At 47.9% G+C, this 14,289-nt stretch overlaps 1 protein-coding gene across 2 annotated transcripts in view; it reads right to left on the bottom strand.

The window, feature by feature from the left end:
• The window catches only part of TYRO3 (TYRO3 protein tyrosine kinase), a 721,378-nt gene that overhangs the window by 343,507 nt on the left and 363,582 nt on the right, over nucleotides 1–14,289 (bottom strand). For both annotated transcript variants that reach the window (XM_069638795.1, XM_069638796.1), the window contains one exon: nucleotides 10,779–10,894. In XM_069638795.1, coding sequence (XP_069494896.1) covers nucleotides 10,779–10,894 — 116 coding nt within the window. The remainder of the gene's footprint in view (nucleotides 1–10,778; nucleotides 10,895–14,289) is intronic.

Raw genomic sequence — 14,289 nt, 5'->3', positions numbered from 1 at the left:
AAGCCAACCCTTGGAATATGGAGGCGTGTGCAGGAAAAGGGATGAGATGCAGTTCTGGGAGCGTATCCACAGCAGCACACAATGGTAAGCTGCAAGCATTCCCAATCACAACTTTTGTATCCAAGTATTTGTGAACGACACAGTTCAAGTTTGGGAAACTCACTGCCGGTGGGGGTTTGAGGGACCCTTCCTTCTACGCGTGGACTTGTGTCACAGACTTTTAGGGTCTGATCTTTCCATTTCAGAGCGTGTTTTGACTCTTTTTTTGGTTCTACGTTCTTAGATCGCCCGTTTTTTTTTTTCGCTGAGTTTTTTGCTGAATATTTTTTGCAGAAAATCTAGTCCCGATTCACCAAACTCCACTACCCCTTATATCCCTTTACCCTCCATATTTTTCTATGAGTTTTTAAGCAAGCAAATATGAAAAAAGCGTGGCAATGTAACAACATCGTACCATTTTTTCAATTTCAAGATTGAAAATGTGTATTTAGAAAAATCCTCTTTGGTTTAAGAGATTTTTGGGGCCGAGTGGGGTGAACCCCAAAATAGCTGTAAAGTTGTTATAAATTGGCGAATAGGAGGTTAGTGATGTGTAAAGAGTACACAGAATCAATATCCTGTATTGAATTCCATCCTACTTCGAATAGAAAAAAAGATTTACAAAGTTGAGCAGGGAAATCTGTACAGTTAAGATTTAATTAGGCAGAGTGTGACCCCCGTTAGACGCTATTCTGAAATTCTAATGTTTAGGCTTCATGTGGATCTTGATATAAAGGTGTGATATCCTATTGGCAAAGAGGTTCTGAAAGGCTACAAATCTTCTCTCAACTCAATGGCTTTAGCTAGGTATTGTAATAGAGTGTGGTGAAGGAGCCTCTACGACCACAAGCAAAATGAGGAATCAGTAGTCTTTCTTCCATGGCCATGACCATGTGATACGCTGTGCTGCACTGCGGGCCAGAAAAAAGAAGTAGGATAGAGGGGTGTGGAGCTAGGGAGTAATTGTGTGCAGGGAAGCTTTTGCGAATCCAGGAGGGCAAGGTGAGCGGATCAGAGTTAGAGAACAATGACTCTGGAAGCAGCAACGAGGTTGAGTTGTGCCAGATATCCAGGCGGCAGGAGAAGGCAATGCTTTAAGGTGGGGTCTGGAGCGAGAGGCAAGTTCAGAACGGTAGACACGTAGGCTACGGGGAGAAGCTAGAGAAGAGGCAAAGGCAATGGAGCAAACTGGAAGACGGAAGGTTGAAGGGACCCCAAATTGGAAAGGGGCTAACAGAATCTTGCTGATGCAAAGGGAAGACAAGGGGGGAGAAGGCAAGGAACAGAGAGGGTAGGCCTCCTCAGCCGGCGATGTTCAAAGCGCTAAGCACTGGAAGCAAGGAGATCCATGAATGGCTGGAACCGGGATGGAATGGAAGTAGAGATGCTGGTGGCTGGAACTGGCGCAGAACATTCCCAGAGTGCATTGGGAATGGGAATTAAAGGATAAATACCGACTACTGCCAACTGGAATTTCCCGGAGGTACGGCGAATCCATTTGGTTGGGAGAGACAGTTTATGCTTGGATTTAAGAGCAAAGATCCCAGAGGCAACGAGGATCCACTTGAAAAGACGACGCGCACGTTGGAACCAGAAGGCAACGCACCCTTTGAGAAACATTTGAAAAGTAGAAATGTTGTATGCTGGAGGTTCCTGCAAAGCCGCTGGAGATGGAGAGACCAACAGGAAACAGGAAACAGTGGATACCGGAAGATGAAGGACATGTTCTTGGAACGAGGAGACTGATCAACACAGAGGAATGGGGAGAGGCACACAAAGGGAAGATAGGAGGCAGGGAGACGGGAGGAGAGTGGAGGGAGAGAGACGGAGAGAGAAGAAGGCGGGAGGGAGAGAGAAGCGAGGGACAGCAGGGAGGAAGAGAAGAAAGGAGAAGGCGAGTGAGGAGGGAGGGTCAGAGAAAGGAGGGGAGAGGGGAGGGAGAGAAGAAGAGTGAAGGAGGGAGAGAGGGAGATGAGGAGAGAAGGAGGGAGGGGAAGGAGAGGAGGATGGAGAAGGTGAGGAGGAAGGGAGGAGGAGGGAGGGGAGATAGGGGGAGTTAGAGCGAAGGCGGGAGAGAGCGTGAGGGAGAGAAGGATTGTGAGAGGATAGGAGGGAGGAGAGAAGGAGGGAGTGGGTGAGAGTGGAGGGAGGGTCAGAGAAAGGAGGGGAGAGGGGAGGAAGAGAATAAGAGAAGGAGGGAGAGAGAAATGGAGGGTTGGTGGGAAAAGAGGAAAGAAGGAAGGAGGGGAGAGAGGAGGATAGAGTGGGTGAGGAAGGAGGGTGAGAGTGGAGGGAGGGTCAGAGAAAGGGGGAGGGGAGATGAGAGGGGGAGGAAGATGCTGAGAGGGGGGAGCGAGAGGGTGGGAGAGAAAGAGGGAGAGGGTGAGAGAGCAGGGAGGGTTTTGAGAAAGGAGGGAAGGCAGAGGCACAACCAGAGAAGGAGGGGGGAGAGGGAAAGAAGGGAGGCAGGGAGAGGGAAGGAGGGAGGTTGAGGGGAGGGAGAGAATCAGAGAGAGAGGAGAGAGGGAGCGTGGAGGGACGGTCAAAGAAAGGAGAGGGGTGGAGAGAAGGAGGAAGAGGGAGAGAGGGGGAGAAGGAGGGAGGATGGAGAAGAGGGGAAGGGGAGCGGTGGGAGAGGGGAGGGAGAGGAGGGAGAGAGAGGATGTAGGGAGACAGTGAATGAAGGAGAGTGGTGAGGGGAGGGTGGGAGAGGTTAAGAGGGAGGGGTGTGAGGAAGAGGGGAGGAGAGCAGGAAAAAGGGAGGCAGGGAGAGGGAAGAATGGTGGGAACGGGAGGGAGGAACATGGAGATAAAGGGAGAGAGAAAGGAAGCGAGAGAGAGAGAAAGGAAGCGCGATAGAGAGAGAGAGAAAGAAAGGAAGCGAGAGAGAGAAAAAGGAAGCGATAGAGAGAAAGCGAGCTAGATCTGCGTATGATAGGCCAGGTACAGCTGGTAACTAGGTAACTAGAACCAAAGCCCTTTCCTAATAGGGGTGGAGAATAGAATCACCATAAAGTTATGTCAAAACAATCGGAATTAAATGCTCACGTTTTACCCCACATCTATTATTGAGCAAAGACTGGTGATCATGTGATGAGAATTTCTAATCCCGAATTTGGGGGGACCCACATCTGCCCTGGGTATCGATAACAATGTGGGTGGCGGCAACGAGCAAATTGATGATTCTGAAGAGTCTTAATGTCCTGCGAGTGATGGAGTGGGGGCGTGAGTGGGGCGGGTATAGACGTTTGTATGGGAGGGCAAAAGGGGCCCTTGCGCAGGGCCCCCACTTTGAAGGGGGGCACCACAAGGCTGCCTGAGCTAAAGAAGCCAGTTCCCATTGTTCATCCAAGTTACACAGCACATTTCCGGATGTTTTATGGCTGCTCCTGAAGGACTTAAACGATTGCCTGTCTGTTGTCCAGAAGAACATCCTGGTCTGATCCGTTTATCCTGTCAATCATTCTGTGTTCACTGTGATAAACAAAGTGTGTGCGTTCACTACGGCACAACTCCTGTAGCATTGTCACCTTTCTCTGGGGATTCTATTGATCATGTGCAATAGCCAAAGTTGAAATGCTTATTGATAAATTTGAGTGCTGCAATGATTGAAAAGTTAGCTCAGTGTGTTCCACACTCATTGCAGAGGTCTGTGTTCATCTGCAGATTACAATACCAAATTCCAGCAACGCTGACTCGGCATTTCTTGTCTGAAGTTGGTAAACCTGCATCCATATGTACTTTGTTTTGTAGCGCAACCGTTGCTATTATCAGCAAACGTGCGCACACCAGATTTTTTTTTTTTAAAAACAAACATAGCATCAGTGTGTTGAAGGACTAGAATTTGGTTTGTTCGGGTGGCGAGCTCTAAAACCTAGGCCGCCATATTCAATGATGAGCATAAAGTGTTAGCGCAGACAGGGGATTAGGTGTGCAAATGGAAGACTGTGGAGCCAAAGCGTTCATGCTTGTATCCTGGCTGTGCCTGAAGGCGATAGAGTGATCCTGGACACATCTTCATATCACTGACAGTACTGTGCTGCCTTCCGTGAAAGGTATGGCCTTCCCACAAGCTGGTGGCATTGTTTAGCCCATAACCTGATCTTTCTTTTCATGTAGGTCATGTGAGCGGTTGGGGGTTCTAGACAGAAGAAAGCTCACCAGATATTGCAGGCCTCTGGCACGCATAGTTTACGGTCATCTCATTTGACACCACAAAATGGTTTGCTTCTGTGTACAACTCAGGGATTTTTCTGCATGTTCATAAATACCAATTTCACAAAATTTAAAACTTTAAAATACAATACAGACCCAGATAAAATCTTTTCAGATCAGATCAATTATCATGCTGGTACTCACTTACTTCCCTTGATGATGGAGTCAATGAAGCTAAAATCAATTCCATTTTGCATAATAAGCTTCTATTTTTTTAATTGGTCATGTAGGGTTATGTGATTTGTGTACTTTTCTATACAATTTTATTATTTTAGTTCATGGTAAGAACTGGAAAAGAAAGCGGCAAAGTGCAGAAATTGCAGAGTTGGTGCAAATCCCAGTGTCACCTCATTAACCAATGTGTGATCCTGGGCATTTAATTTAATCTTATATTACCTAATTTGCCAAAATTGCCAGTCCCTAAACCTTTCAAAACTGTCACCCTTCAGAATGAGTTTATTCACATGGTATGAACTTCAAAAAGCTCACTCAAGGTTGCACTGGCTATAATGTTGCTTCCTCTATAATAGTGAGCATTGCTCTATATAATGCACAGCACAGCTACTTTTTTCCTTTGCTCTCTAATGGTAACACTACTTGAAAACCATGTCCCTCATCTAATCTCTGTCTATCTGGATACAGACACCTTCTGGTAGCGTCTAATCTTCTTCCACTATCTATGCTATGGAATGTGCAGCTAACACTGTGCTCCCAATTGGGCTCTTGTGTCCATGTTTGAGCACATGTGCAATCTGACAGGAAGCTCGTCTTAGTCGTCTGTCTCTTCTGTACCATGTGCATCTATTTCATATGATCTGTGTCTTGCATTTATACTATGGCCTGTGCACCTTCCTCATGGCTGCTATTGAGGAAAGGTGTCCTCAACCTTGCTAGAACACAAGTACACTTTTCGGGGACTGCTAACGTTGCCCCTGAAATGCTACTAGTTTATCATTCGGATTACAGCAAGAGTTAAGAGGCCTGAGAGGAAGTACCCAGGCTTGCTTTGATTTCTGCGAGGCGGCATATCAAGCTATGGGTTGTGATCACAACAAAGGGAGCCATGCCCAGATCATTCTGGATCCCTTCGTTCATTTGGTTTGGTGGTGGGGGGGCCCTGAAGATGTCTGTGCCCTGGGCCCCAAAAGTGCTTAAAATGGTCCTGGGGGTGGGTGCCCTGGAACTTAGCACCCCAGAGTCATACCTGCCTAACCTCCGGATTTTTCCCCCGGAGACTCAATAATTGTAACCATTTCTCTGGGTCTCTGGGAAGACCCTGGAATCGCAGGAATTTTTGTGTTCTTTCCGGGTCCCATCAGATCCTCCACCCAATTGGCTGCCAAAGACTGCTGCCGGTAGCCAATCGGGTGGAGGTTTGTGCTGAAACGGTGCGAATGTGCCTCATATGAGCCCGTTGTTTGGGTGGAGGGCAGTTTTCACTGATTGCCCCAAACAGGACACCGCCCCTGCTCCACATACTACAAACAAAAAGGACATTACATGTAATAAATGACTTCCACTTATCATCCCCTCTCTCAACAAAGCCTCTGTATCTTGCTCTGACCCCACGGCTCTAATTGAGACCTACAACCATACCATGCTCACAGCACTGAATTCCATTGCCCCTATTCAACTTAGGAAATCTAAACCACGTGCACATCGTGGTTTACTCCGCACTTGAGCGCGCTACGAATAGAAAAACGCAATGCAGAAGCCCGGTGGGAAAGCCATCCTTCTGATGCCCACAAGGACAGCCTTATCATAGCTACCCTCAACTACAAAGAAGCTATCTTCCAAGCTAAAAAAGATACCTACAACATGCGCAACACGCAGGCGGATTCGAATACTAAAGAATTATTTAAAATTTTAAAAGAACTCAAATCCCCTGCTACCCCACCTGATTCCTGCATTAAAGATAGCACATGGTGCTCGAACATACAAAAAGCACTTTTGGACAAAATTGCCACCCTCCAAAATAAAATCAAAGTTAAGCAAAACGGCCTGCTGATTGCCCAGCAACCAATTCCCCCTAGTAGTGCTAACCTTCGGCCCATTCCTCCTCAAACCCTTCAGCTTCTTTCCACTCACCATCGCTGAAGTTGAAAGTATCATCAACAAGCTTAAACCTTCCAATTGCCAATGTGACACCCAGCCCCTATTATCAAGGAGGCCTCTCCCGATCTAGCCCCATTCATTACTGCCTTTATAAACTCATCCTTCAAATCAAGCATAGTCCCTGACAACTTAAAAGACGTCTGGATCATCCCGTTGCTCAACAAACCCTCACTTGACCCCAGCATACCAACAAATTACAGGCTCATCACCACAGTCCCATTTATGCTTAAACTATTGGATCGAGACGCTTATTTGCAGATTCAGAACTATCCGGAAGATATACTCCTTGGCCTTAGGCGATACAATTTCTGACCGAGGCATGGGACTGAAACCGCCCTCATTGACCTAAAAACTCAGATTGAGGTGCTGAAAGATAATTCGAATCTAGCCCTGCTATTCCTTCTAAATCTTTCCGCAGCCTTTGATTTTGGTCAACCACCAAATTCTGTCACCACCTCAAATCAGCTGCCTACTTCTCAGTCTCTGCCATTTCCTGGATCGGATCCTTTCTAAATAAAAGATCTATGAGGGTTTTCTCCGCTTCAGCATCTGCCGAGCCGTCTCCCATTCACTGTGGTGTCCCTCAAGGATCATATGTGTCACCAACACTTTACAATGTGTTTACCAAACCACTTTTTGATGTTCTTGACTATCTGGGTGTCACGTATGCTAATTACGCTGACAACGCCCAGATACTCATCCCTATCACGGGTGACCATGTAGGGGACTCCAAATCCTTGAATGTTGTCTACTCTGTCATTCAAGCAAGGATGGCTCAACACAAACTGTGCCTCCATGATAAGAATGAACTCCTCATTTTAGGATCCGATCAACGTCTTAATAAACTTGACCCGTCCTTCAAGTCTTTCACCATTGATGGCAACACCATCAAGTTCTCCACGGATACTAAAACTTTAGGAATTTACCTTGACTCCACATTATCATTGTCCGGACAAACCAATGCTGTCAGTTCATCATCTGCTTATACCTGCAAACTCATCACAGCCTGCAGACCCTTCCTGTCTACTGCTAATTATCATGTCAAAGATTGACTACCGTAGTGCCCTGTATCTAGGGACCAGCCAATGCAATCTAAATAAAGTACAAGTTATTCAGAATAATGCCATCAGAGCCGCCTTAAATATTGCCAGAAATCAGCACATCTCCGAGCATAGACGGAGTCTACATTGGCTCCCTGTTGCGCCAAGAATTCGCTGAAAACGCTTGCCCTTACTCACAAGTGCCTGGCCAACCAGGCCTCTCCTTACTTGGCTAACCGACGTACCCCTCATATTGCTATTCGACCCCTGAGAGCTGCTCAAGTCCATAGCCTCGCCCTTCCTAGATTCAAGCTTCAGAAAGCTGGCGGGGTGAGTTCCCCTGTTCTAGCTACTAAATTATGGAATTCCCTTCCTAACGATATCAGAGCTGAGCCCTCCTTCCTTCAAGAGCAAAACCAAACTGTGGCTCTCAGCTCAAGACATTTGAGACACCTTTTCATTACACCTTGATGCTCCTTATCAGGGCCGGCCTTAAGGGCAGCAACGCCCTGGGCGAACTGGCGTGCCCCCACCACCTCGCCCACCGCGCCCCCCTGGTTAACAGGGGGCGGGCCAGGATGGGCAACTTTTTTTTTTTTTTTTAACCTCCTCGCACCGGCGAGGAGGTTAAATAGGTGCCGTTAGCACCCCATTGTCATTGAATGAGCCCGCCATCACGGGTTCATTCATTGACAATGAGGCGCCTGCCACACCTTCTGCCACCACGCCAGCTCGGGGGAGCGCTTGAAAGACTCCCCGGAGCTGGCGTGGTGGGGGACTAATGGCGCCTTTTCTTGTGAAAAGTGTCCATGGCGGAGGGGCGCATTTAAATGCACCCACCGCCGCGAGCACCTTTTACAGTAAAAGGCCGCCTGCTGCGACTTGTCCCACAACGCCAGCTCGGGGAGCCCTTGAAAGGCTCCCTCGAGCTGGCGTGGCAGGGACAAAAGGTGCCCTGGGGGGCGTGGCGCCCCAGGCGGTCACCCGGCTCGCCCCCCACTAAGGCCGGCTCTGCTCCTTATGTATGTATGACCCGCATCATGACTGCACTCTGTACTTGTAAATATCATTGTACCTGACCACGCTTACCATTTTCATATCATTTCTATCTGTGGAATATTTATCAAGCCTATTCATACCTCACCTTACTTTTACCTATTTTATGTCTGCAAATTACCGGTTTATGTAACCTATAATTTAAGAAATGTGCCCAGATGCCTTTGGGCCAGGCGCGCTATACAAATAAACAAAATACAAATAAATCCTTGCAGGACTTCGCCACCGCGCCTCCGTGCCCGATGTGGCTTTGTCTCTGGAGCAATGACTGTAACGCTCCCAGCACATTGGCAAAAAGAATGCAGGTGAAGCAAAATAACGCGCGTTTGTTTTGCTTCACCTTTCATTCTTTTTTGCCGACTTTCAATGCGAACGCGCGTTTGTTTTGTCTTTTGCTTTCGTTCCTTTTGCCCAGGTTAGGGTGGACTCAGCCCCATTGAACCACAGCCCTCAGGTTTGCAGGCTGGACAACTCACCACGGCACTAAACCTGATGAACTCAGGTGAAATGTCCAATTTCCGTACTGCAAAATTCAGGGAAAACCTTTGTATTGGTTCTTGGAATTTACAGGTGCACATTTTAACGTGTTGATTTTATGGAAGGCGATGCCTTTTGTCCTATGCAATTTGGGTGGAAGTGAAAAGACAATTTAATGAAATATGCATATTTCAATTTGAACTGCAAATTTCTGACATCACATCACATTACAACAGAGTTTACCTTTTTGACACGTGGGAGGGGCTATGTGAAAATGGGCGGCGTTTTGTGTGACTGTGGGCGGGGCATACATGTCAGGATTTTTGATTTTCAAATGTAGGCAGGTATGCCCAGAGTGTGGCAGTTCCGGCCTTTTTTCAGGAGTAGCAGATGGACGTAAAGCGGCAGCGCGTGGCCATGGGCGGCTTGACACCTGTGGGCTCAGGGTGGAGCTTACAGCTGATCAGCCTTCTGGGTAGTGCCTCTACTGCAGTACGGTGGAGCGGGGATGAGACCGCAGGCTGGCGAGGCCTGCTCTTTCCGGCACCCATGCCGGAAAGAAGGTTGCATCTACAGAGATGGCTGGGGCCAGGAGGGCTGCCAGGAGCGCTACACTGTTCAGGGGACCAGTGGGGTATCCATATCATTCCAGTTTATCCAGGGGCGCAGTTCACAACTAGAAACCGGTCCAATATGGCAACTTAAACAGGCCACAATGTGTGAGGTGCACAGCTCATAGACTTGCATCATAAAACAGGAAGTTATGCACAATTACAGGCCAGCAGATTGCCAGGTCTCCTGCCTGCAAAATGCAGGAAGCACAATGTTCAGGACATGAGCCTTGACATGGTATTTGGGATTAGGAAACCTACAACATGCCGCACCCCCAACCTAATTAAAAGTGTCTGCAGACACGATCCGCCAAAGACGCATGCAAGTAAAGAAAAAAACAAAAAAAACACATCGACATAGGCTGTGGACTAAAGGTTCTCTGGACTTAAGGCTATCCAACTGGGGAGAAGTTAGAATGTAACTAAAACACACAAGGTTATTCCAAAGCCTAGCGCACCCCAATCACAATGTCTGCATTTTCCATTCCTTCAGAATCTGAAGAAGGCCTCTGGTCATGGGCGTAATTTTAGGGGGGGGGGCAGGGTTGTTTGTCCCCCCCTAACTTTCATGGCACACCATTTTGTCCCCATTCATTTGGCCTGGGTACCTTTTCTTCAGCTGTTATGCCCCCCCCAACATTTTCAGCAAAGTTACTCCACTGCCTCTTGTGGAAAGTGTAAAGCATGACACTTCTAATTCTTGTCTATACTGTTTCTGGTCTCCATTTTGTTGACCTGCAAAAGGATTCATCTAAAGTATATTTGAACAAGACATTCCACGAGGTCTCACCCTTGCAACCATAATGTCCTTCCTTTGAATGCTCTTTTTAGGAAACACAGATTTTGGATCCAATGTACGGGGCGTGATGCAAACCTATTGATTGCTCATGCTTGAGAGAGCCGCGTTACGTATGAAGGACCCAACGTCGCTGATTATTTGCCATTACACGCCATTCTTCTCCTGCATCACAACCCCTTTTTCCATCATCCGTTTTAGTTTGCTGAACAAAAATCATAGGTTTTCCTTTGCCCTAGAGAGTACCCCATGAAGATCCCATTGAGTGACCCCAAACTGGTGCCAAACGTCAGTAGGATGAACCTTGAATGCTTAAAACACATAGTTTGACCCATCAGTTATGCATTGGTAAGAACACAGACAAAACAACCCCACGTCCAATCAACCCCACCACCAGAAATCGAGAGATTGATCAATGGTGTGACTTACCTGAACCGTGCAGGACCGCAGGGGAGAGAAGCCATTGTTGCCGGGCTTCCAGGAGACGCTGGCGCTGGCGTTGGTAACCTTGGAAACCGTCAGGTTGTACGGCGGGAGAGGCAACACTGCAAAGGACATATTCAAAATCGTGATTATAGAATTAGAGAAGATACAGTTTCAGGCAGTGGTGTTGCTAGGTCTGGAAAAGTTCTGGGGCAACGCTAATGCTGGGACTGTCGGGACTCAGGGCTAGCTATAGTCTTTTGGTTGTAGCCCCTGAGCTTCTATCCAGGGCTACAACCAAAAGACCCGGGGCTATACCCCCTCCACTCCCCACCCCCTCTAGCAACGCCTCTGGTTTCAGCCAATCACTTACAAAAGGGGCGTCTAAAAAGCTTTACACCAAGATTCTCTCCAGATAACTGCCCTCCCCCACTAGCCACCTTCAGTGGTAACTAGGTGCACTGGAGAGCACTCGAAGCGGTGGAACTGAAGGCGGCTTCACCCGCAGACCTTGAGAGCATCCCGCAACAGCCCTGTGTTAAAAGTGCCATGGAGATACGCAGCACCCAACATCTCAGCACTGCGCCCGGCCAGACAATGGGGTGAGGCACCAAGTGATTTGGCTTAACCCCGAACTGCTGGGCTATTATGCATGTCTATGCAAACAGGACGAACATACTCGTCCTCGGCACTTAATGAAGGAACTTAACCTAAAAGCAAACACTGCACAATTTAGGCCAATTTTGTGCCAGTTTTATATGGCCCTTTACTGCTCTTACCCCCGTCACCTCTTCAAAACGGACCCCTGTGGATGCCTCAGAGGTGTCAACAAGTCCACGTGTCACGAGACTCATCTTCATAGAGTCCGGGCTATTTAGCCAACAACACTTTGCATTCTGGAACATGTAGTATTGTGTTTTTTATCACAAAGACAGGCCTGCAATTCCCAGCATGCAGAGTGCGATGGGCAAAACTAACAGTAAAAACCTGGATGGCAGAAGGCGTTCCCTAGGGGTCCAGCTGGAAGCCATCAAGGAAGGTCTATTAATGGTGATGCAACATCTACATTTTATTTTTATTTTCATTTATGTTTGTGTTTTTCTTGTAAAAATCACTAATCCGATTAAATCAAGTAATAAATAATAATTAATGGCGATGCATGGAGACGGGTCTCATTATTCCTCTCCAGTCGATGCTACTTGGTTGTTCCGTTTATCCCTGGACTTTGGGCAGAAAACAATTGGACGAAATACTGCAACCCCCCACACCCGGTGCCAACCAACTCCTAAAGTAATTGTACCAAGTGGGACAAGACAGCTGCCACGCACTGAATTCCATCCACAAAATTGGCCAGCAGAGGTTGGCATCTATCGTGTTATACCATAAGTGACTTTATCAATCATGCCATAGATGCCAGCTGGCCCACGATAGACATGCCACGTCCAGCCAATCCTTGTGTGTTCGTCAACAGCACTTTGCATGTTGGGAATTGTAGGCCAATAGTCATAATGGCAGAAAACGAAGACATGTCCCAAAATCCAGAATGTGTGTTGGCTAAAGAAACAGGACTGGCTGGGGGTGGCACTGGGAGCTCCACCTTCCGCCCACACCTTCTGGATGCGCCACTGTGCACGTCCTTTGCACATTTAACTAATTGTGGTTGGCACTCTGGAAAAACGTCTGCAGCAGCGAAAGGGTTCATGTACTAGCAGCAATAATACACAAATATTCCACGCTAAAGCTCCTTTCGAGGCAGCACACACACACCCTCCCTACGACATGTTTCAGTAAGGGGACACACGCCCACCAAGGGCGAGAGGGAGCACTTCCTGCGCACCGCCCCATCTAGCGCGAGACAGAAACGGCATTATTATGTGGGCTTAGTAATGCCTTGGTCACGTGGCGCACGAGCACATTTTCTCCAAAGGATTACTGCACCTTCAGAAATGTGCTGGTCCCTTAGCAGCAACAACGGAAGATCCGTTGGAAGCTTTGTCGCCAGGCCCTGCCCAATCAATCGCTGCCCCTCAGCCTAGCTTTGCCAAGCAGCATGCGGCACGTGGGTGCAGGGATGCGCGCGCATGCCTCGTTCTTTACGCACAATTAAGCCAATCAGAGAGGGTTCCGTTGACACGGCTAGAGCCCATTCTATTCTGAGCGCCTTCAAAATGGACGACGCTAAAAACTATCGTGTAGGATGCGGTGGCATTTCCGCAGGGCACAGGGCTCTTCATATCTGCAGCTGACCTTTCAATAACATGGACACAGCCTAAATGAATGGCTGCCATTTTTTTGTTGCTTTCTTACACCAGAAGAAGGGGACACTAGTAAATGAAAGGCAAGAAGCAAGCTGCACTGTCCGAAGGATGCTGTTGTGAGCTACATGTCTGTCACCTGTGGCTCTCCAGATGTTTTGGACTACGACTCCCACAATCCCTCACTATTAATTATGGTCGGTAGGACTGATGGACTTTATAGTCCAAACATCCCGAGAGACAACATTTCCAGACCTGTGTATGTAAGCTATCAGATGTAGGCTGCGGTAAATGGCTGGGCCGGTATCGTAATGGCTAAGCAGGAGAGGTTCATACTACAACTTAGTGAGGAAACCTGCTAGCATTATTAATTTATTCATGTTGTAATATTTCTTCTTATTCTACTGCAATGCTTTTATGAGTGTACGGCTGAGCAATTCGACCATCTGCACAGTGGGTGTGCACTCGCCTGGGCTTCTTTGAAATTTTAAATGAAATGGAATGATGGTAGATGAACCTCCTGAAAACGTGTGGGGCTAAACCACACACATTTTCCTATGCTCACCGCACAACATACACATAGATCTGTGTACCCTGGGTGGACACAGCCTACAGATGCGGTCACCCCCGTCATATTTAGTTGGGATAAGGCATCTCAGAAGGGGAAGGGCAAAACCTTCCTCTTGCCATGGCCAGCCTAATTAACTAACAAAGGCTGCATGGATCCACCCTGCCCTTTGTTAGCTGCTGGTGGCAGCTTTGCATTCCAATCAGAGTTAATTCAAACAGGCTCAGGGGGGTCCTGGTCGCAGGACTAACAAAAGACAGCAAAACCCCAACAACCTTTCATCAGCGTTGTGTCAACCTGAAGCCAGCTCTCGCCTCTCGTTATCAAGGGCAGTGACCTGTCAAGTCCGGGACAGCTGTTTACAGTAGGCATCCTCACAGGAGGACCCCATTCAAAAGGTATGAGTATGTGGTTTGGCGGAAATCAAAAGTTTGGTCTCACCACAGCTTCAAGGGAGACCTGCTGCTTTTATTCAGGAACCACAGAGAGCTCAATTAACCAGAGAGACCCTTTGATCCACAACAGACGGGAAGAAGGGAAGGACTTTGTATGTTCGAAGGACCGGCATGGTCGGTAGCCCCTAGTTCAATTCCACAGACTGTTGAGCCGCCTACTCATGCGGGAGAGGGGTCCGCAGCTACAGAGGACCCTACTTTGGTAGCAGGGGACTCAGTGACAGAATTGCCTGGCTCAG

The sequence above is a fragment of the Ambystoma mexicanum genome, chromosome 14, assembly GCF_040938575.1.
Source record: "Ambystoma mexicanum isolate Mex_15411 chromosome 14, UKY_AmexF1_1, whole genome shotgun sequence".
In the NCBI taxonomy this organism is placed as follows: Eukaryota; Metazoa; Chordata; class Amphibia; order Caudata; family Ambystomatidae; genus Ambystoma; species Ambystoma mexicanum.
The sequence above is the reverse complement of the archived record's forward strand: the minus strand, read 5'-3'. Positions and strand labels throughout refer to the sequence as shown.